This window comes from Acartia tonsa, chromosome 7 (assembly GCF_053477335.1).
Source record: "Acartia tonsa isolate MP-2025a chromosome 7, ASM5347733v1, whole genome shotgun sequence".
NCBI lineage: Eukaryota > Metazoa > Arthropoda > Copepoda > Calanoida > Acartiidae > Acartia > Acartia tonsa.
The window spans coordinates 33,014,966-33,041,096 of record NC_137266.1 but is presented as its reverse complement, the minus strand read 5'-3'; the positions used below and the strand labels follow the sequence as shown (position 1 = coordinate 33,041,096).

Sequence of the window (26,131 nt, the reverse complement as noted above, 5' to 3'; positions counted from 1 at the left end):
TAATGATTTATTTATTATAAATAAAAATATATTCCTGAGCACTTCTTGGAACGGCCAGCTTTGGGAACGGACTTGTCTTGGATGGACTCATGCTAGACTTCAGCGGACTTTGGGGAATACCTGATAAAATTATGTCCAATAAAATATTTTTATTTTTTTTTTAGGGGGGGGGGGTTTCCAGGCGCGATATCCATTGGGAGGGTGGTGGTAACCTCCCCAAAAATAGTTACAAACCTTTCCTGGAACTATAAGAATCTTCAATTTAAAGGAGAACCTTATCTATAAGTATACAAAAGGTCAGCGTGTTCCTTCGGGAAAAGTATATAAAAAACCTCATATATCTTATAAAAAAGGGAAAATGTATAATTAAACAATTACATTATAATAAAATAAAATATTTATTCAAGAAACAACACTTTATTACCTGGTCCAAAATCAACATCCTCATCTGATGAAAACAATGGCTCTCTAAAAGCAAATGAAATTTAAACCACTAAAATATTTTTCTAAATATTTGAAATGAAGAAAACATTGCGAATAAAAAAGATGAACAGTAAATTGTTGCTTAAATAAAGATAGATTTAAAAAATAATACAAATATATTAATTATCTTTCCTTTTATACTAAAACTCTGCTTTAATTAAATTTTACTGACCTTTACTTCAAATTTTTATGCCTATTTATAATATTTAGATTAGGGTTGGGCCGGATACTTTTTTGGCCGGATACCGGATATCCGGCTGATTTCAAATGCCGGATATCCGGTACCCGGCCGGGTATCCGGCCAACGCCGGATATCCGGCAAATATCCGGTTATCCGGCCAAATTACCGGATATCCGGCCGGATAACCGGCTAAATGACCAGGTATTAAAGTAGCAAAAAAAATTTATTAATAAACTTTTGAGATTTCATATATAAAATTTACATAAAGATAAACATATTCAAAAAATGTTCTTCTAGCTTCAATAATAAGAAAATTATAGCCATTTAAAATTTTAAAAAGCAGAGATTTTTGGTGTAAAATATAAAAAAAAGTTATAGCCGGATATCCGGCCGGATAGTTTCAATATCCGGTATCCGGCCGGATATTGAAAATGGCCGGATATCCGGCCCAACCCTAATTTAGATATTACTTTTTGGTACTGTGTAAAAAAAACTAACCTATTTTGTCTCATCTTAGTTGGTGACAATTCTGTATCTGATGTGAATTGTCTATTGAGTCGAAATTTTCTTTCATAATCCTAAAATATTAGGTATTCATTTTTAGTTCAAAAGTAAATTACAGGGAGTGAATGGATATTGCAGGCTGTTTATTACAATAGTCCTTAAAGTTTTATTATAACGTTTTCATATTCGTTAGCTCAACAAGTTCGGGGACTATTTTTTAATTTTGATTTATGGTTTATAAAGTTGAGTATTCAAACGTTTCAACCACAAATTAAAATCTACCGAAGGGGTAATTTGTGTATCAACAACATTGGGGATGATGAGCAGCAATTTTACTAATAAGGAACAACCTCCTATTGTTGGGTACCTAAAGGGATCTTGGACAAAGTACCTTCGGACAAAGTAGCTTCAGACAAAGTAGCTTCGGACGAAGTAGCTTCAGGACAAAGTAGCTTCAGGACAAAGTAGCTCCAGGACAAAATAGCCTCGGCCCCTAGCCTATAACCTAACCTAACCTAACCAAAAAATTGTAAAAACATTATTAAAACTTGTAAAAGCAAAATTAAAATTTTTTGCAAAATCCACAAAATTCTAAACCACCTATGTATTATCAGTTGAGGATATTTTTCTGAAACAAATGTTCTGAGGCTAACATAGGTAGGTTAGGTTAGGTTATAGGCAAGGGGGCCGAGCGCCCGCGGCTAGGCAGACCAGGGGAATGTCCTAAAGCTACTTTGTCCTTAAGCTACTTTGTCCTGAAGCTACTTTGTCCGAAGATACTTTGTCCAAGATCCACCTAAAGCATTCAAATAGCTTTAATGGGCCTATCCCTAACTATTATTGTATTATTGCAAATTATCCAATATAATAAGTACTGGAAACTAGAGCGGATGTGACGATCTTACTTTTCACGAAATTCTACCCTATAAATACAGTTTGACTTTTAAATAGCATTTGTTACTAGCAAAGCTACTCTAAACTGTAATTGGCAATTCTGTCTGTTTGTCTGTTCTTTATTATCTCTCTGTCTCTGTCAGTCTCCCTGTCTGTTTCTGTCTCTGTCTCTCCATCTCTGTCTCTCTCTCTCTATATCTAAAAAGTAAAAGTAAGGAAGTAATTGCAAAATAAACACAATAAACATAAACTTACATTTTTCTCGCTTTCTTTCTTGAATCCTTATTTTATATGTCATATGTTTTTTATTTGTTTAGCTCTCCCTTTCACTCGATCTCTCTTTCTTTCTCTATCTCTAACCATCTCTTTCTAATATCTCTTTGTGCCTCTTGCTTTCCCCCTCTCTTTCTTATTCAATAATTCAATATATGCTTATGAGTTAAGTACATAGAGAAAATAATAAAAGAGAGAAATCGAGGTATTTGAAGGACTAAAATAGGCAGTGGGCCTAGAGGCCTATATTGAGCAATTGCCGCGCTGAATTTTTAATGTTATTCCACCACTTTTCAAAATGGGAATATCTTAAAATTAAATATAATTTCAAGACAATTATAGTTGCTGTTTGAAGCATAAATCTAATTTTTAAGGGATGATATAGAAATATTTTGAATTATCATCCATTCTGATGAAACCTAATGAAAGAATATAAAATTATCATTATTAATTTTTCATGACTTTGCTACTGACTTTAATCATAACACTCATTATCAGCTTATAAGATTTATATTGCAGTCTATCTAACTTATATTTTTTAATAAATAAACGTTTTTACAAATTTAATATGAACATTTGATTGTAAATTATAATAATCAGTTTTTCAGTGCCATCTAGCTTTGGATATAGAACTAGAATATCAAAGCGTTCATCTATTTTTATTTTGCCTGTATTTTTCTTGTTTTGGATTTTTGTCACTAAAGGGCCAAACCCTGAGGGGTAAATAACATCACTTGAAAATGTTAAAAATATTGTAAAAACGAGTATTGTCTGAGAAAGAACATAGATAGCATTACAGATTATTCACTTATTTAGATTATTCAGTTATGAAATTTTTTATTTAATATTTAGCCTTAGTTTTAATGTATGTCTTTGAAGTAGACAACTAGCGAACCTGGTGGCTGAGAGCTTAACTATTAATTTTTTATTAGTAAACATTTAAAAGTTTTATCATGTTAATTAGATTTAAATATTACATTTAGGCTAATTTGAAAAAAAATAAATTTTGATCATAAAAGGTGAACCCTCCTATTTTTAAACTAGGCGAAACATACTTTTCTGCTGCACTAAGACCGTCCGCGGCTGTTTGTTTTTTAAGATTCTAAATCAAATTGTATTTTAAATATTTTCTTTAATTTTTTTTAAAACATAATAAATTACAGAAAAATAATAATAATTAATAAAATAAAATTTTTTTTATTTTTTTTACATTTATAGAATAGGTTATGATTAAGATGCAAAAAGCCGCGGACGGTTTAGATAAATAGCAGACAAATTATTTTAGTAGGGGGGAAGTAATATTTTACAATGAAATTGGGGTGAGTATTCATCCTCTTATCCTTTTTCCTTATGGTTAAGTATAACATTTCAGACAGCTTCGCTACCATTTGACGTTATTTCCTTGTTGTTTGTGCTACCTTGATCTTATTTGGAGTAAACTGTAAACTATCTGTAGACAGACTATTTGCAAGATTTCTGCTTCTAAAAATATAATTCGCTTCAGTTTGCAAAATATTAACATTAATTTATGTTTGGTACATTTGTGATTTTTTGCTATTTAAAAGCAAAGTATGTAAAATAAAAAGTTCGTAGGTTTATTCTGAATAACTCACTTTTTGTGCATTTTGAAAGTTTGATTTCATTGGTAATTATCTTTCAGCTTATTTTTTAGTGCCATTATATACACATTATTAAATCTCAGAAATTTAAAAGCTTAGAAATTTTGATTTTTAAAATATAATAGAATTAAGGCCTAAAAGTTAAGTGAAACCTGCTAGTTGTTGGTCGTCTTCTGTTAGTAAGTGGAGTTGGCTGCGGGGTTCCATAAAAGTCCTAAACATAAAAAACATAATTTCAAAAGTTAAACATAATCTAAAGTAACTATACTTTCTGATATCTATTGATTATATAAATATAGATAGAAACACAATTCATTACCAGTGACCAAAACAGGCACAACCAATTACACTGTACTACAGTTAGGACTTCTAGACAAAGGACGTGCAATCAAAGTGTTGGTTGCCGGCACTATTTGGAATGTTAGTGCCTGAGACCTATTTTAAAGGTTGTCTCTAAATGATATCAACCATAATAATCATTTATAAAAAACGAATAGTAAATGCTTTTTTAGTTTGTTACAGCAAGGATAATTTTAAAGACACCAGGGGAATAAAAGAATCACCACTTTCAAAATAAAGGATTCTATCAAAAATGACCTATAAACTAAGTAAACTATTCGTAAAAAAAAACAAATGAAAGAAAAGTGGTATCTAGTAAAGAATACGAAATAAGTCTTTTTTTATAAATCATCCTAACATTCGAATAAAAGGAATACTAGAAGTCGTGTACACAGGGATTTTGCCAGGGGGATGTGAGAAGCGCTTCCGAAAATTCGGACACCCCACTTACGAGTTTTGACAAGCGTCCCTGAATTGGTAAACTGACTTTTTACCTTGACACCCCCCTTGGATGTTTTCTGCAAAAGAAGGTTTTGGGGATGAGAACCTAAGAGGTGTATCCTCCACCTTAATTAATTCCATTGGGTTGCACGCCTCTGAATACAAGTGATAAAAAAGACAAAACCCCTGATAATGCCTTGAACAGAAAATTCATTGTGTTTGGAAATTCCATAGGTTGAAAAACATACTAACGTTAAAAAATTCCATTTTACACGCGTTTTTTCTGGTTCTACGCTTGCTGTGTATCACTTAGTTTTGGCTGTATCAGATTATTTGTAGGCCATGATAATCCGGTAATTAATAAACGTGTTTGGTCGTTGTAAAATCAATGTAAAATATTGGGGAGAAGACCATACTTCCTAATTTCCACTTGATCTAATCATTGATGTAGAAGGTGTCTAGAGTAAATGCAACAAACTTTGATTACATCCAAACTTACAACCACAACAAGAATGAAAATATTTATAGCACAAAAAGACTTTGCAACATAATTGACCTAAAGAAGCTAAATAATAATAATGATTGAATCATTTATTTAAAACTATTTAATCGACTAATAAAGCAAACTTTAGCACCACACATAGCCTAAGCTAAAAGAGCACATTTTTTGTATAACTGAAATAATAGGACTTTTGCAGTAATGCTTGGTTTAATGTAGAAGAGTGAGAAAACACAATTGTGCAAATATTAAACTATCAAAAAAACACCTCCTCTAACCTTGTTGTTTATTTTTAAAACATAATTCTAGCACTTTTGGGATATCTAACTTTTCGGTGCTCTTCTAACATTTACTTAACCTAACCTAACATGAAATAACCTAAAGTTCATTTTTGGTCCTTAAGTGGTTTTTGGAAAACCAAAAACTAAATCTAAATCTTATTAAACAAACCCTGTATAAGGTCAAAAAAAAAAATAGTTTAGTGTTTTGTACTTTTAGAATAAATGCCTACATAATACAAGAGCTTCAGACATACCTCTTTTATTTTGATAATTGTTGAGGTAACATTGATTAAAAATTATCTTCATGTATATTTTAAACTCAAGGCTTCAAAACGTTTAAAAAAGGAAAAAAAATTTAATTTATTCAAATTACTTCAAAGCCCAACGAAGAAATATCAAAATTTATGCAAATGTTTGAAATTTATTGAAGTATTTAGGTCAATACCAAAACTTGATAATGACTTTTCTCGTATTCATTCGAATCCGGTGGATAAGAACCGGTTCTCATCCATACGAAAAAACTATGTCTAGCATCATATTATATCCAGCTTTCTACAAATATAAAAATGTACAATCATAAGATTAAAACCAGTTTTTTTAACCGGTGCCTTTGGCACCTCGGGGCTAAAAAACTAGTTTTAATCTCATAATTGTACATTCTATATCCGCGTAAAGCTGTTTATAATACGATGCGAGAAATAACTATTACATAATTTCTTTCAAAACTATTTTTGATGAAACCTTGATTTTTGAATAATTAGTGGCAATTATTGAAACAATTGATATTCTCTTGAAAATAATTATTAAAAAGTGTAGCAATTGCTCAGTAATTAATATATATTATGTAGTTTTGTTTCTATTTAATTGACAATTTAAAAAGTTTCTATTTATTTCGTATTTTGACATTTATACAAAGCGTTAGACATAGCAGTAGACACCATGAAGGAGACTTTTGTATAATCTATCCTTCAATGGGTAGAAAAAGAGCAAGAAATGACAAAATATAAAGTATTCTGTCTTGACATAAAGGTATTTCTTGACATGATTGAACAAAGGTTTTTGTGTGTAAAGTTGTAGCTATGCATAGCAATACATTTATGTCTTTACATGACAGTACATATGTGTATTTACTAACCTCTACAGGATGCATATCCTCCATAGACATAGAGTTCTGTCTAGACATGACTGGGGTGTGAGTTCGAGATCTTGAACCCATCTTGGACATGGGTCTCCTTAGATAGAAAATAGCATTGGTTGTCATATTTTTATTCTAAGCTGAAAAGCTATATTCCTTTGACCATGAGAATACTAATTTTTGAAATCAGTCATTAACAACCATCCAAGTCAAATGAAAGGACGAAAATTAGTTTATATGACGGGGATAAAATCAAAACTGAGGTGAATTCTTTTAAAAAAATTTTGCCTCACTAAAATTTTAGTGAGGCAAAATTATCCCCTCTAAATTTTTAGCGAGCCTCACTAATTTTAGTGGGGCAAACAGATTTTAGTGAGGCAATTTTTAAAAAAGAATTTACCTCTGATATTTTAAGCGTTACATTGAAAAAGGTTTCAGTATGAATTATAGCCCGACACGAGTGACTTACAGATGAGCTGCGCTAACAGAGACAAGTGTTAAAATGATACCTCTGATACAAAACTTCTTGTGCATTTTTGGTGACCTCTTCAGCTACTAGCTCTGTAAATCCACTATTTGCTCCTATTCCTAAATAGTTTTTAGGTATGATGTTGATGATATTCATTAGACTAAATTTAAATCTGCTTATCATGCAGTTATTCTATCAAAATAAGACTACAGTAATGCATGTTTAATATACTTAATTGGGATGTAAAAATATCAATTTATTACTGCATAAATTTTATGATGTCCACTTTTACTAAACAAATATAATCGCCATGAACAATATAATTTGAGTGTCTTCATAATGCTTTAAGTTCAACATGGATAATTTTGACAGATTTGCCAAAAGGCAAAAACACTTTTCTTTCAAATCCTAGCTATTTCCCTTTTTTTTGGAACTTATGTATTTTCTTTAGTACTTTCTGAAGCTATTTTATGTAGGTAATATAGAGCCATTGCTGTATATGCTACATAATTAAATGCAGGGCTATGCAGCCTCAGTGAAAGAAGACGAAGAAAGTCCCTCAATTACGTCATAAAAATGAGAGATGAGGAGAGGAGGTGTGGGAAAGAAAACCCCTAAAAATGAGTGTGATAATCCCTCGAAATCGTCATAACATAACTTTAAAACTCATATAGATGTATAAACCTGTTCCTAAACAGACAATCTATCTTTTAGAAAAAAAATTTACTTCGCACAAGCGGGTTTAAATTTGAGGATTAGGCGGGGCTGCCGAGCCCTCGGGAAAGGATAGGTAAATGAAACGTAAATTAAATTATAAAATTAACCTGTATCAATATGATTGTGTAGTTTCTCAACTTTCTGAGTGCCATCATTGAAAAAGTATACATCTCGACCCATGTATAGTTTATCATATCTTGAAGACAAATTTAAATTCATAAAACATCCAAAACAAGAATTACAACATCCATAAAAGCGAAGCTTTCAAATCTGACTGTTAACAAAATTAACAGTAACACTTATTCGAAATTTCGTAAGAACAGGATATTTTTTAAGGATATGATAATAGCAGGAACGTCCAAGCTTTTTGTTTTTAGGGGTGTAAAATGAGGTGTTTCAAAGTTTGAAAGGTAAATACCCTTATACTCCCCCTTAAACGTCTCTGATTATATATATGATACTAGCAAAATAATATAATTTCTGTCCTATGAAACATTATTACAAAAATCAGTCCTTTAGTCCTTTCCACGACATCTCTCCATAAGGAGCGATTCTTCGTATTTTTCACAGTAGCTTTGCTCCTATTTCTAGCCCCTGCGGGGGGCTCTAACCCTGCGGGGCCAATTACCTAACCCTGTGGGGCAATCACCTAACACAATATAACCTAACCTAACCTAAAATAACCTATAAAAAGCCATTTAAAAAAAAAAAAGAAGAATCGCTCCTTATGGAAGGATGTCGTGGAAAGGACTATACCCGATAATTATATCATACAAAAAATTGTTGTGAAATAATCAGGATGTTTTAGCACAGACTTTCTGGTAACTAATATAGAGTGGCTATGTTTTCTAAACTGTTAATCCTTCGAAGTTTAAAATACGTAACGGACGTACCTACCCTAATTATAAAAAAAAGCTTCGCTTAGATTTTTTTCAATGTTTATCAATATTGTAATTGTACATATTAGAAACAAAACAAGGATGACAATATCCATAAAAGCGAAGCTCTGAAACGATATGACAGACGAACATTAACTTTTGTTGAGTGTCAGAACTGAATATACAAAATATGAAAATATAAGGTTTGACAAAATCATACCAATTATTATTTGTTGCAAAACTTCTTAAATACAGAATTCTGTTTAAGGACATACTGACACTTTTAATACTTGATTATAGAGATGCTTCGCTCATAATATTGTACCTTATTGTAATAGGAATCAGTAATCCAAAAATCAGATAAATCGGATGTTTTTATCACATAAAAAAATTTTATTAAAAAAGTAAAAAAATCAACATGTTTAAAATGGACGTACGGACAAACTGGTAATGATTATAGAGTTGCTATGCTTTCTAAATCGTACCTAACTACTACAGGAATCACCATGCAAATTTTGAAATCGATAGGACACTTCTAACATACCTAAATTAACGAATAAAAGCTAACTATCTCGGACGGACGGACGGACGGACGGACGTACGGACCGACCCTAATTATAGAAAAGCTTCGCTTTTAAAAATGCAATACCTTTACGAAATTAAAAATAATATCTTTGTAGGTATTTTGATTGATAGATTAACACAAAAATTGCATAAACTAAATTTTAATAAATTTGTACCTGAGCATCATTTTCCTGGCAGGATCCCTGGATCTGATCTCCTTCATGAATTTTATCAACTCCTGGCGTTGCTCCCGAACTTTTCTAAATTCAATATATATTTATTGCATTGGTATTGATATAAGTTCTTTTTCGTGAATATTTTTAGTTCGTGTGTAATCAGAACGGTTCTTATTCAGGGATTAAAGGGATAAGACAATGGCATATAAATTGATATACTGTACATCTCCTATGTTGATACACAAAATTACCCCGCTGAAATTTCAATTAGTAGCTGGAACGTTTGAACAAACCAATCAAAATTCATAAAAGTCCTCAACGTTGTTAAGCCGAGCAAACGAATAAGAAAACGTTATTAAAATACTTTGAGCACTAATGTAACAAACAACCCATTGTCCCTTTTCCTTCCTGGTTCTTATTAGACTTTACAATTCATATGGTTGCGACAATTCTTTTCTAAAAATTACCTATTTTTCTAGTTGAAAATTATAAAAAAAAAACTTAATTATTTAAATGAATCTTGTAGTTCAATAAGTAAACTTTGAATTGGTTGATTTAGTATTGCGTGATATCATTTTAATGCGTTTTATCCATCTGTTAATTAAATAATAATATAGAGTTGCAAAAAAAAGAGTGCTAAAATTCTATACAGTATTTTTAAATAGATAAGATTACCATTTGCAATTTTATTTTTTAAAATTTCAATTAGGTTTAAAATTTTAACAAGAAATAAAAATCATTGGTTTATCATTTATTATTTCTCTAAAGGACTCAAGAGGCACATGCCATTGTAACGTCAGGTCCAACAACCAAAGATTACCAAGGGTAGCAATATTGACCCAGGCTATTAGGTTAAGTAACACCAACAAACTAACTATCCTTTGTCTGGTAGTCATAAATTTGCTTTTTAATGAGTTGTGATTATTTAAACCAGCCCTATACTCTTAAAATGTCTATCACACGCCTGAGAGAGCAGCAGGAGTTGATTTTTTGAGTTGTATGGCTGGTGTTGTCTAGACTCGATCCTGTCACCTCCCCGACAGCAAGCCAACACGCAAATGCCGCGGTTATTATTGTATGGTAGCTCCACCTTTTATAAAATATGATTACCTTGAAAAATCCTCAGAAATATGAATGTTCCCTCCTTTCAAAAGTTTGGATTTCCGCAATATTTCTTCCTGTAATAATTTTTTGATTCTTTCATTTAAGTTAAAGAGGAAAATTACATCTAAATTCTGTTGCTGTGACTTTAGCATCTAAGGACTATGTATTCTAACAAAGAGGGAGTGAACATGAAAAATAGCCAAAATTCATCCAAAGACTTTTTAAAAATAAATAATGTTTTTTTTTTTTTGGGGGGGGGGAGGGGGGGGGGGAGGTTGGTTAACACTCCATTACCCTTTCTTACATCCTTGGTACATCTTTGCCTAACTCCATTGATTTTTAATTTTCGAACCTCCAGGGCCTATCCCAAGTGGATATTATTTCTGTAGGGCTCATTTAAACATTAAAAATAACCTAACCCATCAATCTAAAATTAAAATTGCTAATAAAATAGTAGCTGCTAAAATTGTGAGGGTAGATTAACCTGGTCTCTTAACAAAATAGCATAAAACCTACTCAAATATAATACAAAACTTCCATAAAAGGAAACAACAATCTAGTGATACAAAATGAAACTGAACACATTCACATAACCAAACATACACACAAGCAAACAAATAAATATGGTTTAAGTTTACCTTATCGTTATAGTTAGCAAAATAGACTTGAACTGGTTTATGACCTCTGAATTCTGGCCCATGTCGGATTCGTGCAACTCTAAATAATATTACAATATTAAAAGGTTGACAATATTTATAAGTAGCGAGGCTCAGAAATACAAGTAAAGCTTTACAAATAGTCCGAAAATGTTAATGCTCATCATGACAAGGAGAATTTTTACAGATATTTAGGAAGCTTAACTATGATAGCAGCCGCAAAAATTATATTCCCATAAAAACAACCCCTTAAAGATTTTCTTTCTCCAAAGGTCTTAAAAAATCCAATTCTTTCTAATTTCTTCTACTATCACTACCATGGGAAAAAATACATTAGTATAATAAAAAAAATATATTCTTCTTTATTAGTAACTAGCGGCTTCGCCCCTAGCCTATAGGGGCGAAGCCTCAAGAGGTAATTAAAGAAAAAAATTTAGTACCTCTGAAGATGCCCCCACTAATTTTAAATAATTAAAAAAAAAAAATAATTAAGTACCTTGTGAGATGCCCCCACTCCACCACTAATTTTAAATAATTAAAATAAAAATAAAAAATTGAGGGGGGATTTTTTCATTTGGGCGGTGGGTTGGGGGTGTCCCACCCCCCCAGAAAATAGCCTAAAAACACCACAGGACCAGTAGGTATATTCCCTGAAGAGTAGAATCCGATCGGTTCAGTGGTTCAGTGGACAGACGTACGGACGGACGGACGGACAGACAGACCAGTAGGTATATTCCCTGAAGAGTAGAATCCGATCGGTTCAGTGGTTCAGTGGACAGACGGACGGACGGACGGACATCATTCTACTTTGTATAATAGATAACTTTATAAGTGATATATGTAGTATCATAATCGTCTATATTATAGTTTAATTAAAGAAAAATGAAAATCAATCACTCTGACAATAGGAAAATAGTTAGCTTACATTATATTTGCTTTTTTCCGACCTTAAGTTATTATGTTTATCTTACCTGTTCATAGGAATATCTCTGCTAATATTAAGTTTTCGTCTGATAATCATTTTTACTTTCTCTTCTGTAGATGCCATGTCCTCATCTAAAAAAATTTAATATATTAAATTTAATTCGGCACGTTTACAATTTGTAAATTCCGAAAGAGGTTATACACTAAGACTTCTTAAAATTATCTAGAGCCCTTTCATTCTCCATAATCAATGTATAACGAATGTTCTATGATTTTCTTGAATGCATACCACAGGGTTATCATATCTTAAAAGTTTTTTTTGTACTTTCAACTAATTACCTTATTTTTTAGTATTATAGAATATAATGTATTTTTTTTTTGAATTTCTTTCAAGAGAACTCGGCAAAATATTTAATCACTACCAAAGCTTTTCAAACCGTTTTTAGGGATATTTTTAAAAACCAGACACTTTCTTTCAACAAACAATGTAAGGAGACTTGGTTAAAAGTACGTGAATTAATTCTATAAGATTTTATATCTTTAAAAATCATTAAAATTATGTAATTTTGAAAATTTTCAGACACTTTGGCCAATTTATGGACGGGACTACTAAGAATAACTACAAACCTGTCTGAATACAATCCAAATATTTTACAAAAGATCTAAAACATTTCATTGTTTTACATAGTAAACAGCAGAGCACGGCAGCCCCGCGTCAGCAATGACTATGCCTCAAATTTAAACCCTGTTGGGTGCTTTGAATTTTTGGGTCAGGTTTAGAATTCGAGCTGATTTTTAAAATTGTAAAAGGTTGAATTCCCTGAGGCTTACAGGCAATTGACGCATTTCTGCCGAGCCCAGGTAAATAATCTAAAAGACAGCATAACTATTTAACAATGTATGAGCTGCGCTGCTACTATCAATATTTACCTTGTGAGTCGGCTGGTATTCCATAGAAGATCAAGTTATTCCTCCAGGATTTATCAATTTCATACAATCTGTCCTGTATGTCATTATAGGCTCCTATCAAAGTATCAACCTGTCAAACATTTAATTTAAATATTTCATTTCTTGAGACTAGCGGCTACACCCCTAGAGGCCTCTTGGGGTACGTAAAATGTTTTCTTTTTATTCTATGATAAGATCAGCTGTTTACCAAAAAAAATGGTATTATCCTCTTAGAAATTTTTTTTTCAATATTGAAAATTTGAGTACCCCCCCCCCCCCCGCCCCCCCCCCCGACAGCGTACTATGAACTCTGGCCGCAGCGCTCGGCTCCCTAGCCTGCCTATCCGCAGCGATAGGCTCCCTAGCCTGCCTAGCCGCAGCGCTCGGCTCCCTAGCCTAAAACCTAACCTAACCTAAAATAGTTGTTCGTCGGTAATCGGGGGGTACAAAGTTGAAATTTTTTTTTTTTTATTTCTAAGAGGATAACGCCAAAAAATATTTTTTCTTTGATGGGGTTAGTTATGTTTTTTTTGTTGCAATTTCTCCTTTGAGGGGGATGGAACCCTCCCCCAAAATATCGATAAACCTTCCCAGGACCTTAATGAAGCTACTCTGTAATGGAGAACCTTATCGGTTCAGTGGTTAGTGAGATCCTTTTACTTTATTATAAGGATATTTAAACAAATATTAGATTGTAATTAGCGAAGCAAAATAAAAATAAGGATTAATATCCACAAAAGAGAAGCTCTAAAATCATACGGTTGAACAAACGAACATGAAAACTTGTAGAATATCAAAACTTAAAAAGCAGAATATCAACTTATAAATATGAACTTGTTCAAAGATTGCTTAAATACAGAATACTGTTTAGGTTCATAATTACATTTTTAGGACTTGATTTTGAGATGCTTCGCTTTCAATATTGTACCTTGTTGTCCTACAAATCATTGTTTCAAACATCAGATGATTAGAAAATTTTCTGCCAATCAAATGTTAGTTTTAAGTCAAGCTGACATAAATGAACTTATATATCTAACACATTAATATTTAAATTTTCCTTTGAAAGTAAGGCTGTATCATTCACGCTTCTAACATCGCCTAAAAACAATATCAATATACATTTTAAGATATTTAAAATCAATAAATATAGTTTTAAATAAAACATGCCACGAACATAAATAAGTTTTTTTTATTGAATATTATACATACAAACTTTAGGGAAGTTTTTTCAAAGTTTTTTTTTCATTTTCTTTTTATTGTTTAGAGGGAAAAGTGATAACGATTCTGCAAAATAATTAGACAAAATGTCCAGGGTCTAGCCATAGTGAGCTATTCAAAAAGGAATCGGAGAATCGACTATATTAAAATCAATAAACTTCTTCTTTAAATCTAAAATCATACAATGCACATTAAAAATGTTTATCATTTTGAAAAGATAAGCTTTCCATTTGTATATCTAACAAGTTTTTAGGATAACTATGGGCTGAGCAATAACAGTTTAAAAAGCATATCCTAACATTTTTTACCTTAATTTTAGAGGATTTTTGCCAAAAATTTAAAAAAAATATTTTGCGGATATTCTTAAAAGGCGCCCCAAATAAAAATTTGATTTTTACTTTTTCCAGTATACCAAGACATGTGACTTTAAGGCTGTGCACACTGCTTAAATGGGTATTTTAAAAAACCTGGAATTTTTTTAGCCTACCCGAGAAATTTTTTTAAAGCCAATGCCAGATAAAATGCTTTAAAATTTCGAAGATTTTTCAAGATGATACAAGAGGATTTTTTTTCAAAATAATTTTAATGGTACGGCTACCCTATAGCCGATTCTTCGATTTTACAAGCCCTATCAAGATATTATTGAATAAAATTAGATAGAAATCTAAATATTTTTTCTAACTCTTTTTCAGAACCAATATCGTAATAGGTGGTAATCAAATGTGTCATAAAGCTGGATTCTAGAGCCATAACTTAACCATAATCACTTTTTGAGATAGGACTGATAATTTAAGGTGCTTTATGGAGGCTTGTAACTTTAGAATACGGCCTAAGTTACTATGTGTATAATTTCTAAAGGGTGCACAGATTTTAACAGTAGCAAAAACAATTTACAAGTATACCCTCTGTGGGTCAGTCTAAAAAGGATTTAGACGTTTACATTTTACCCTGTCTTCATAATGATATAATTTTAGCCTATATAATTTTATTAATATAATATTTCTTTCAGCCCCTTTTTTGGCTGATATGATTTTTGAGAAACCTTATTTCACTTTCTATAGACACTAAACTGATATCGGGTAACTTACTAGTTAAATCTCTTTTAAAGGTATTCCAAAAAGAAATTTAGCCAAGATGATATCATTATGAAGAGGGGTTAATATTAGATAAGTCCATTTCTAAAAAGGACAAGATAGCAATCCTGGATTTCTGTAAAACTATTTTTAAACACCCAACTGAATAATGTAATTATGTAACAATTTTGCATGTAATTCCAATTCTTTTCAATTTAAACTGACAAGTTTTAGAGTGTAATAAGATGCCTTTAAAAAACGATCTTTATGACAAATGATTTTCGCTTTCCCTTTACTTAGTTTTACGTTACCCTCTTTTTTATCTTCTCTTGTTTTGCCTTGGTCTGCAATCAAAATTTTTAATTACAGCATTGTATTAAAGTAACCTCAATGTTTCAATGCAAAAAATAATAATCTTAGAGTCAAAACAGGTGTATGGTCCACAAAACTTTATCTTATCTATACAAATATGAACTATTTTTTCTTCTAATGCATAATAACTTAACTAAGCTTTCCGAAAAAATCTAAAACGTATCCTAGAAACAGATTAACAAACATAATTAATATGAGCGAAAAAAGTCAATAAATACCACGGGTGAATTAATCAAATGTATATAGAATACATGGTTATTGTGACATGGTTGCTATTATAGTCCTCAAATATTCCTCCATGGTCATGATGATTTTGTGGGCATTCGTGGGGGATGGGGGTAACGTTATATTAGCCAGCTAAGAGAAATATGAGTGCATGGGAAAATCTCTGACAATATCCACGTATTCTAAATATATCCATTATCAATCATAATGGTGAAGAAATGGTCGTAGATTAGTTTAAATTTTAGATTACCTTGAACCTGGAGCCAATTCTTTCTGATTTCACTCAGCTCAAAGCTGAAAACAGGAATATTTAAGTTCATTAGTTTCAAATGTTTTTTTATATATATATTTGGTTTTTTTTAATATCTTAATGTTTTAATATTTTATTTGCAACATTGTGTAACTAGTTTTTTCATGAAATTTTTAGAAAAATGTAATAATATAACACACAGTTTACAAATTCTATTATTAAAAAATCTTTGGAGTAAAAATACTCTTATGGAAAATATTTTTATACCTGAAATCATTCGTTTTTCTCTCGCCTTCTTCCACTTTTTTCTTAAGACTCTGAAAAAATATATATATTTTTTTTATTTTAGGTTTGGTCATATGATGATAGAATCCCAATAGTTAAAAAAGCTTTCATATATCTCTTTTAAGGTAAGTTAGGTAACATCATATTGATTTGGGCTTCCTACAGTTAATATAAGATGCCTCCCTATATTAGAGTAAAACAATAAATAGGGAATGGGTTAAATATCTGTATATCCCTTTCCCGTTGACCCTGTGCCGACTTTCAATTGGGTGACTTCTTGCACTGATATGAGGGGGTGGGTGGGAGTTACAGGTTCACTACTTGTAAAATAATAAATTCTACCAAATATCCTTTAATTACACTAAAGAGTTACTTTTGGCTGTGATACACCAAAAAAGATTGATAGATTATACTTTGTTTTTCTCTTTAAAAAACTTTTCTTTATCATAATGAGTAATAAAATGATTTAATTTTACAAAAAAAGATATTACAAAATATGGATTAAATCATCAAAATACCACGTAATACCATTGCTATAATACATGAAAGAGGAGATACGGAAAGTGTCATGTGTGACGTCATAAAAATGCGTCTAAATCCATCTCTTATTTCCTATCTCACTTCTCCTCTCATCCTTCCTTATTAGACATATTTTTATGACGTCACACGTGACACTTTCCGTACCTCCCATGAATGTCACTGGTTCCTCTAAACTAGGACATGTTTTAATCTTATTTATAGTTATGTGTATGTATTGATATAAGCAATGAAGCCTAATTATTTAGACATATTTAGCCAAAAGAAAACTCTTAAATTTCACAACTTTGTCCATTGGTCTTAGATTAACATCTTAATTAATTACATCTAATTATATTCCATAAATAAAGTTAGAGAATAGAGGGGGCATATTTACTATTATTTTGTCTTGTAACAGATTTAACCTGAACGACGAGAGGTTGTCAAAATATATTTTTGTACCTGTATTTCAACCTTTTGTTGTTCAATAAGTTCAGCTTGTTTCTCCACTACTACTTTCAGCTCATCAACTTCTTGACACTATATTAGATTAAGGATATGCGTAGTGATTCACCGGGGATCTGATAAACCATTAGGGGGTTAAAACAGGGGGATGGTATCGGTATGTCTTTCCAATTTCAATTTTAAGGGTGGTATTGACACTCCCCAACACCCCATACCGCACGCTATTACTTTCAACCATCCTTTTTGGTAAGGTTTTTAGTGTTAAGTAAGCCACGATGGACTAGAAACAGTTTTTAAATCCTAAATTATAAGAGGGAGAGAGGTTTAAGGTCCAATTAGCTAAACAATTAGCTAAACAATAACTAATAACTCAAGCATTTAGACGTAGGTTACTGTTATCTGTTAATTAAGACTTACAAAATGGCTCTTCTTATTTTAAAGAAAGTTTTTTTTTACAGTCCTGAGTAAGTTTTCATAAAGAAGGTAAAAGCACAAAGTAAGGAAAATTATAGGAAAGAAATGGAAAGGGCAAATTCAGTATTAAAATTCTTAGAATATCGTATACTCTTAAAAAAGTGAAAACAGACTGACCAACAATGTGAAATGTAGAGCAGCTTTGTTAATAAAGATGCTTACCCTAGCTGGTAGATTTTCCTCTGTCTTTTGCTTTTTATTGCCTAAATAAAGATATATTAACAACATGACAGCACATGGACATAAAGCGCAAACATATAAAGAAATAATCAAAACTCTATGCTTACAATGATCAAATTGTGATTTTACTTTATTTTTTTTGTAAATATTTCCATTCTTTTTTGAGAATATTTTTATGAATTTGTAACCTGATTTTAGGTTCCTACCAAATGGGCCTGGGTTCTTTTCTACATCATTACATTGTTCTAACAATCTAAAAATATTCTCATATGAAATAGTTAAAACTAGCTGCGTCATAGAGGCCTTATAGGGCACTTGAAGGTAAGGAAACAAAGGGTAAGTCAACACTCCAATATCAATTTTAGTTTCAAAAAGAAAAAGTCAAAAAAATTTTTAGAGTGTAGATTTTTTCTAGACCAAATTTTTGGCTTGGTGGAGGTACCCAACCAAAATAGTTATAAACCTTCCCTGGATTTGTGGACTTATATAAAGCTCACTATGAAGGAGAAACCTATTTGTCCAGCGGTTAGCGGGATGCTTAAATTTAGGCAGACATTCTGTTACTTTTACATAATATGATATAATAGTACATATAATTCTGTATATAAACAAACAAGGATGGCAAAATAAATATCAAAGCTCTTGAATATTAAAAAGGTTACTAAATCGACAAGAAACAGGCTGAAAACCAGTTTTAATCCAGCAGATATTAATCGGTTTCAAAGCCATATTAGAAAATCTCTTCCAAATCCAAATTTAACCATTTTTCTATTTAGCTATATCATATAACAATTTTCTAAGCATGTTATTGCTGCGCTTCTCAAGGACATAATGTCCTTGTTTTCATTATAACTACCTATTTGGCTGATTAACATTGACAACTTTACTATCCAAATTTGCCGAGTAGCTGATCACAATATTTAACATCACTTTTGGGAGAACCAAGCTCCAAAAGTATTGCATTTCTGACATTTTTAAAAATCACTTTTCTACTTCATTTTATATTCTGAAAAGGGTAAGTTAGTTGCAACGCTTCTATTTACTATTATTAATCTTTTGAAAGTTATAAAAAAAACATTTGGCCACATTTTACTATTCTTTAAGATATGTTTTAGAAAAACTAAAATATCCAAATATTGCTCTAGTTTATTACCCGGCAATCATTTATCTACTATTTTAAACCTAAAAATAAAGGAAAATTCTACTGAATCATAGGCTTTTCTTCAACATTGTGTACGTATACTGAAACAATTCCTTGACCTTGGTTTAAAGTTAATTTGTTGACCAAATATTGCCTGACCACAAATTTATAATCCAGTAAAACAATTTAAATTTAAGCAAATTGTTGTTTCATAGTTTGTTATATAACAGGTCTCGGCAGCCATCATCGTAACCACTTTGGCAACTCACAGTCACATATCCAGCAGCCAACTTCATGCAACAGCCAAAATGGCTTTTTGCATTATCATAACGACAATTCAACTAATTTCATTTTATTTTGTTATCCAAATCTTTTTCTAAACATGCCATAGCCACAGCCGGCTGTCTAGATAAGCAGCCGCTGAACCCTAGTTAATGATTTTATTACTTTTAACCAGGGATTTTTACAATGGTGTAATCAAATCCTTTTTACTCTTGACACTGCATTTTTACTTTAATTTACAACCCCTTAACTTGAAATGATTTATTATTGCAACAATTAGAGTACGATTACTAAAGAAAATCAGAGCTATTCTGGCACAAGGTACGTCTGTCAGTTTGTACTTCTGCACGCACAGGCGAGTACTAAATCACAACAAATTTTGAATATTAAAATGAAAACTAGAAAGCCGAAGCTACTAGTAATATTATTCTAGTCACCAAAGTTTTATAATAAGGTTTTCTTATTCATTGGTTTAACAACTTTGGGGACTCATAGAATTTTGATTGGTGGATTCATAAAGTTATGTGTCCAAAAAATTTCAACTACTAATTGTAATTTATAGAAGGGATAATTTGTGTACCATTATTCGGAATGTACTTTAAATTATCAGCCATTGTCATATCCCTTTAGATCCCTGGAAGCCCCTTGTAAAAATTAAACTCACCATTACTTGAATTTGTAAAAAGATACCTAATTTCTATAAATCAAATGTATTATGATGAAACGAATTAATGTAGGGCAGTAAAACAATAGGAAATTACAGAAATAAATAAGAATTAAATTTTGTAAAATAAGGTCAGAAATTACCATATAAAAATTCTACATCATCTATTAATTAAGTAATTATCTTTAATGACTTCTTTTTAAAAGGCTTTTTATGGTCTAGAGTTTACTTTTAATGTAAACTTATAGGAAAAGTTTGAAAAATAACATAAACCATTTTTCAGAATTGTTAGGTAAGGTTTTGGTATTGATTTGAAACTTGATTTTTGTTGCAAAATTACACTCCCCTCCCCCCACAAAAAAATATCTTTAATCCTTGAATGCGCCTGTGAATAAGTTTCAAGACTTTCATTAGTTAATGAATCTTCAGGAATTTAGGAACAGGACGATGAATGATTAATAATCTTCCCCCACCCCAAAAAAATCGAAAGTGTGTAAATCTGTAATTATTAAGGGAGATGTAAGGGTTGTAAATTTAATTAATGAAACAGGCCTAGTCCCCCACCTCCGTGATGAATCCTACAGTCAAACTTTACAAAATATGACAAGGATATTATATCCACTGACACCGAAGCTTATAAAACACTTTTTTAGTCCCTTTTAATTATCAATAAGTACAATATTCGTCAGTCTAAAGTAAAAGATCTTAGAAATACCTTAACAGAGTGTTATGGATTTAATTGAGACTCCGTACCGGTCTGTTGTTGGTTGTAAGCTATTTTTAATTTTCCTATCAATGAAAAGCCTTTACCTGTAAGAAAAGAGGGTGGGATGCACCGTTTGGTCTTATTTTGATGTTTTTCTAAATCAAACTTGCCAATGAACTTCGTAAAATGTGTGGACAACCAACCCTTTGATTGCACGAAATATGTCTGAAAGTCCTAATTGTTCTAAGTAATAAACTGCACATGTTTTGGACGTTTGCATAGCTCTTTACTCTAGTAAATATTATCTTGCACCTTCCCTTAGCAGCAGAAGGAACTGTTTAAAACGTCTTTAGTTGGGCTGAGATTCTTACATAGCATCTACACAACGATGATGGAATGATCTCCGTGCTATACCAAAGTCGCGGGTCGAATGCAAACCTTTAAAAAATGGTAATATTGAGAACAACCAATGTTTTAGAATAGTTTCTCCTCAATAAAAAAAGTTGTAGAATATTTGTTGAAGCAATGCGGTATGTATCAAAATATGATTTATATTTCTTGTTTGTAGCGCAGCTACTCTATAACTATGGTATTATGTAATTATATTATTCTGTGTGCAATAGCATGTTAAAAAATGTTAAATGTGATTTATTTTCAAATGGATTCCCACAACTATAAGACATATTAAAGCATAGAACAAAATTGGTAGTCGAACTGCTATTTGTCTGCTCCCGTTTTTTATTTAATTTTTAAGCGGCACTGAAGCTTTTTAAAGTGCATTTAAAAAAGGACGCCATACAAAACAAATAGCCAATGATAGGCCAATACACGAATTACGAATTATCAATCACGGGCCATTATAAAAAGCTTAGCTGCACTACTTAGATATTTATTATCCTTGTTGTATTATTACGTGACCATGCCTTCGACAAAGTTACTGCAACTATATAATAGAAAGTGTTCTATAAAGTTTAGGGTTCCTTGAGGCTTCTGAAAAATGGCAGTTTTGTGTTTTGTTAACTATAATACTAAGTTAGCCTTAAACCTACACGTGTCTAACTTATTCTTTTTAAAAAAAAACTTAAACAATTATATACACCCAACCGCTAAAAAATAGTAAACTTTAACATTTTTAAGCAATTATAATTTTTTAAGGGATATAGTCGGAAATATGAAAGCAAGCCTTTTTAAAAGTTTGTAAGGTGCTAGCGGTCAATCTGCTGAACTATAGCTATATGCTTTTTTTGAACATTGTTAAAACCAAAAAAACTTCACAGAGTATGGAATAGTCAAGAACCAATAATGATCAAGTAGCGCCAAATTTTAGTCTTTTTCGCACATTTACCTAGTATTTGCAATAAATCTATAAGTATAGATGTATAATCCAGACAACTACCTGGCCAAGTAGTGGAGACCCCTTTCGTCTGCTCGCAAATTGTTTTCTAACTTTCTTTTATGGACTTGGCCGTGTTCATATTTCCGACACTATTATCTGATTTCAAAAGCTTAATACTAAATCGAAACATGACAGAGTAACATATAGACCATGCTGGTAGTAGCCTATAAAGTTGTCTAAATGAGAACTTCTTTCGTATTTCTGATATGATTCATTCCAAGGTTAGAACTAGGTCAATGCATTTAGTTCTGGCCACTCTACTCTACACCTTGTTTACAATTCAGGTATAAACCATCAACAGTCTGATCAAAAGTGGCCAGCCATAAATGGATACGTATGTTCCTGTTCTAGTTGTGGTAGATTTTTATGCTGTTATCAACTGTTTAAAAATGTTGTTTTTTATGGATGTGGAATTATAAGTCCGGAGTTTATGTCAAATATGTGGCTTATATGATTTCGACATGCTTAAAATAATTTTGTTAATATTACTATTACTATTTACAAAAAAAGTGGTTACTGCTGACACGAAATTTATTTGTTGCAAGTCTGATTCATAGAAAAACTACCTTTCTATGTTAAAATAATAACAACACCATTTTTTGACAGGGCAACATATATGCCAAGAGTAATAATAATGTCAATATTAAAATAGCATTTATATCGTCATAGAAAATCACAAATAAACATATATTGGTGCATGTCTTTAGTATAACGCTATCCACTGAACACATTATGATATTTCTATTTAGCTTTTTTATTCATCATAATATACATTTGTTATAAAATAAATATTAATCTAGAATATTTATTCATCGCATCCTATTCTAGATAGCTTTCCGCGGATGTTAAAATGAAAATTATTAGATTAAAACAAGTGTTAGCCCCAAGGTGCCGAAGGTCCTGGTTAACAAAACTGGTATTAATTTTATGATTTCTATTTAAAAATGTGTAAAAAATTGTCTGTAATACGATGCCATAGATGTTTTTTTTCAGTATGGCTGAAAACCGGTTTTAACCAAACGGATATTAATCGGTTTTAAATTAAATTCCAATATTTTGTATGATAAACATGTACCTAAATCTCTGCAGTAAAGTAAAATAATAATTTAAATCAATATTTCTAAGTCAGGTTATCACAAGAAATTAAAAGTATTTTGTTAGCATAGATCTAAGCTATACTGAAAAATCATGTATTGTAAAGACAGTTTTTAACAAAAATAAAATAGAAATTAATGTATTCATTATGGGCCCAAGTTTTAGGCATATGGCGGCAATAAAACTGAAATGTAAATTTTTCCTTTTACTATCTATTAACTGTCACTTCTAAAGTTCATACGTCCATCAAAATAGTAACTTCAGTAAACCAATAATCTCATCTAAACCCCAACAATCCACTCAATCATTGCAAACTATCAAAGGCAGAGTACAGCACGGAGCAAGATCTATGATACCATGACCACTGTACAATAAAATGCATATAAACACCAAAATTTTCATGATTTTTTTCTAGAGGCAAGTTGTCCAATTCTTGTACCTGAATAAGATAACAACGAAGGGTCAAACCGCCCTAGTAGGTCAATTACGTCTTAACTCTTGCAGACAACCAACCTTTTAATTGCACGACCTTTGTCTGTAAGTCCTAACTGTAAATTGCGCCTGTTTCAGACAAGGAATTCTCCTAGTCTTACTATTATTGCCGCTTATCTGACATAGCAGCAGAATTTTAACTTCTTTGGTCCTGACGTGTTTTGGGACGAAATCACCAATCACCTATATCCAACTACAAAAATATTTACTACGTGTTAGTTACGCTACTGGCGCGATAATCCCTGCACCCTTCAAGCACATTGGTTTAGCATAAAAGTATATAAGATGTTTTTATTTTGTTTAAGTATATTTGCATAAAACTGAAAATTGTGGTTTGCACCTGACCTTATTTCACTTTGCATCCTTTATCGGAAAATGTAAAAAGGGGAATAAAAAATGGACAAGGATACTTAATAATTATTTTAGGAAAAAACTTAAAATATTGAAAGATACTTCCAATTCGAAACGAATTACTAAAAATTTGGATAAATAATTGACTGATATAAATAGTAGCATTCTTTCAAATTACAACTTTAATTGTTTATGCCATTTTTTAAAATACTATTATTAGTGTCGACTTTATAGCCATTACTCATATATTATATACTTAAGAATATCATATATTGTTATATTCATTAAACAAAATTGAGACTCAGGATTTTTAAGGGGGGGGGGGGGGTATATCAAACAGCCAAAAGACAATCACCAATTAAAAATACTCTAAAATGGTTTACGGGATAATCTCATTAACTCCCAAAGATCTTTTCAGAAACCATATCCCAATGAATGATAATTGTAAACTAATATTCCAGAGTTGTTTTTGTTGCAATAGTAGTCTAAAGAATAAACAGACAGCCTTTAGCATTGACAAGAAAAAAATGATAAAAACAAATAGACATGTCAAAGTTGAACTTTTAAAAGCGTGTAGCTATTCTATATTTGTCCAATAATGTTTCTGATAATATAGAATGATACGGACTATTTCAGAGATCTTATTTTACAACTTTTATATAACTTAGCATTCCTAAACCCCGAACCACTTCATTATGCAATCTACATTTTCCTGGATATTTTGTCTACGGTAGTCCATAAGTGTACAGCTTTACTGTACATTGTTTCTATTTGTTAAAGCAACACATATGATAAAAGAAAAAGATTCTTTTTAAAGTAAAATGCTTATAGTCTAATCAAAATCTATATTTTTTTATTTTTTACCGATCCACGTCATTATGCAAATCAAAAGAAAATCAATGAGAAAACGTTTGTTTTGCACTTTTCTCCAATTTTAAAAAATGATTCTGATAAAATAGCAATATTTTAAGGGATTTATGCATCAATTATAATGAAAAACAGTTTAAGGTAGATTTTAATGATTTTTCTAAATAAGAAATAATTGAAAAAAAGAAATTCTATCCTTATCACTTTAGATTACAGCTGCTGACCTCCAGTCTTATGGATGAAGCTAAATACATGTTAAAGATAAAAATTACCCTGAAAAGTATACAAAAATGTTTTTTGATGTGTTAAAAAAATCCATTTTAAAATCTTGATTTTGAGGATGATGGCCTTTAAGATGCTCTTACTGGTGGTGAAGGTGAGCTAAATGTTATCTAAGTACATGACTATTACAACAACTTGTCTATTAACCTATGTACCATTTTTTGTAGTCATAGCAGCCTCCAGTGGAGCCTCTCGACATGAAATATAACCATTATCTAAAAACTACATTATTTACTTTATGAATTTTAGTAATTAAAATTGCAATTTTTTTCTTTTTTAATATTGCTTGGCTGGAGGCTGCTATGACTACAAAAATTGGACCATAGTTCAATATATAAGTTTTCTTCAAGGGCATGCACTTTGATAACATTTAGCTCACCATCACCACCAGTAAGAGCATCTTAAAGGCCATCATCCTCAAAATCAAGATTTTAAAATGGATTTTTTTAACACATCAAAAAACATTTTTGTATACTTTTGAGGCAAATTTATATTTTTTACATGTATTTAGCTTCATCCATAAGACTGGGGGTCGGCAGCTGTCCTCTAAAGTGATAGGGATAGAATTTCTTTTTTTCAATTATTTCTTATTTAGAAAAATCAATAAAATCTACCTTAAACTGTTTTTCATTATAATTAATGCATAAATCCCTTAAAAAATTGTTATTTTATCAGAATTATTTTTTAAAAGTGGAGAAAAGGGCAAAACAAA

General features: G+C 31.2%; 1 protein-coding gene across 1 annotated transcript in view; it reads right to left on the bottom strand.

Moving 5' to 3' along the window:
- The window catches only part of LOC145323604 (uncharacterized), a 28,259-nt gene extending 9,114 nt beyond the window's left edge, over positions 1 to 19,145 (bottom strand). The window contains exons 1-20 of the mRNA XM_080165993.1: positions 19,000 to 19,145; positions 18,332 to 18,396; positions 18,126 to 18,166; positions 17,487 to 17,564; positions 16,491 to 16,540; positions 16,224 to 16,267; positions 14,145 to 14,183; positions 13,068 to 13,178; positions 12,185 to 12,269; positions 11,196 to 11,274; positions 10,564 to 10,631; positions 9,454 to 9,537; positions 7,943 to 8,031; positions 7,159 to 7,237; positions 6,650 to 6,746; positions 4,107 to 4,168; positions 3,754 to 3,817; positions 1,163 to 1,242; positions 425 to 468; positions 38 to 120 (exon numbers count right to left, since the gene is read on the bottom strand). Coding sequence (XP_080022119.1) covers positions 38 to 120; positions 425 to 468; positions 1,163 to 1,242; positions 3,754 to 3,817; positions 4,107 to 4,168; positions 6,650 to 6,746; positions 7,159 to 7,237; positions 7,943 to 8,031; positions 9,454 to 9,537; positions 10,564 to 10,631; positions 11,196 to 11,274; positions 12,185 to 12,269; positions 13,068 to 13,178; positions 14,145 to 14,183; positions 16,224 to 16,267; positions 16,491 to 16,540; positions 17,487 to 17,564; positions 18,126 to 18,166; positions 18,332 to 18,396; positions 19,000 to 19,115 — 1,458 coding nt within the window. The 5' untranslated portion in view covers positions 19,116 to 19,145. The remainder of the gene's footprint in view (positions 1 to 37; positions 121 to 424; positions 469 to 1,162; positions 1,243 to 3,753; positions 3,818 to 4,106; positions 4,169 to 6,649; positions 6,747 to 7,158; positions 7,238 to 7,942; positions 8,032 to 9,453; positions 9,538 to 10,563; positions 10,632 to 11,195; positions 11,275 to 12,184; positions 12,270 to 13,067; positions 13,179 to 14,144; positions 14,184 to 16,223; positions 16,268 to 16,490; positions 16,541 to 17,486; positions 17,565 to 18,125; positions 18,167 to 18,331; positions 18,397 to 18,999) is intronic.
- Between the last annotated feature and the right edge of the window lie 6,986 nt (positions 19,146 to 26,131).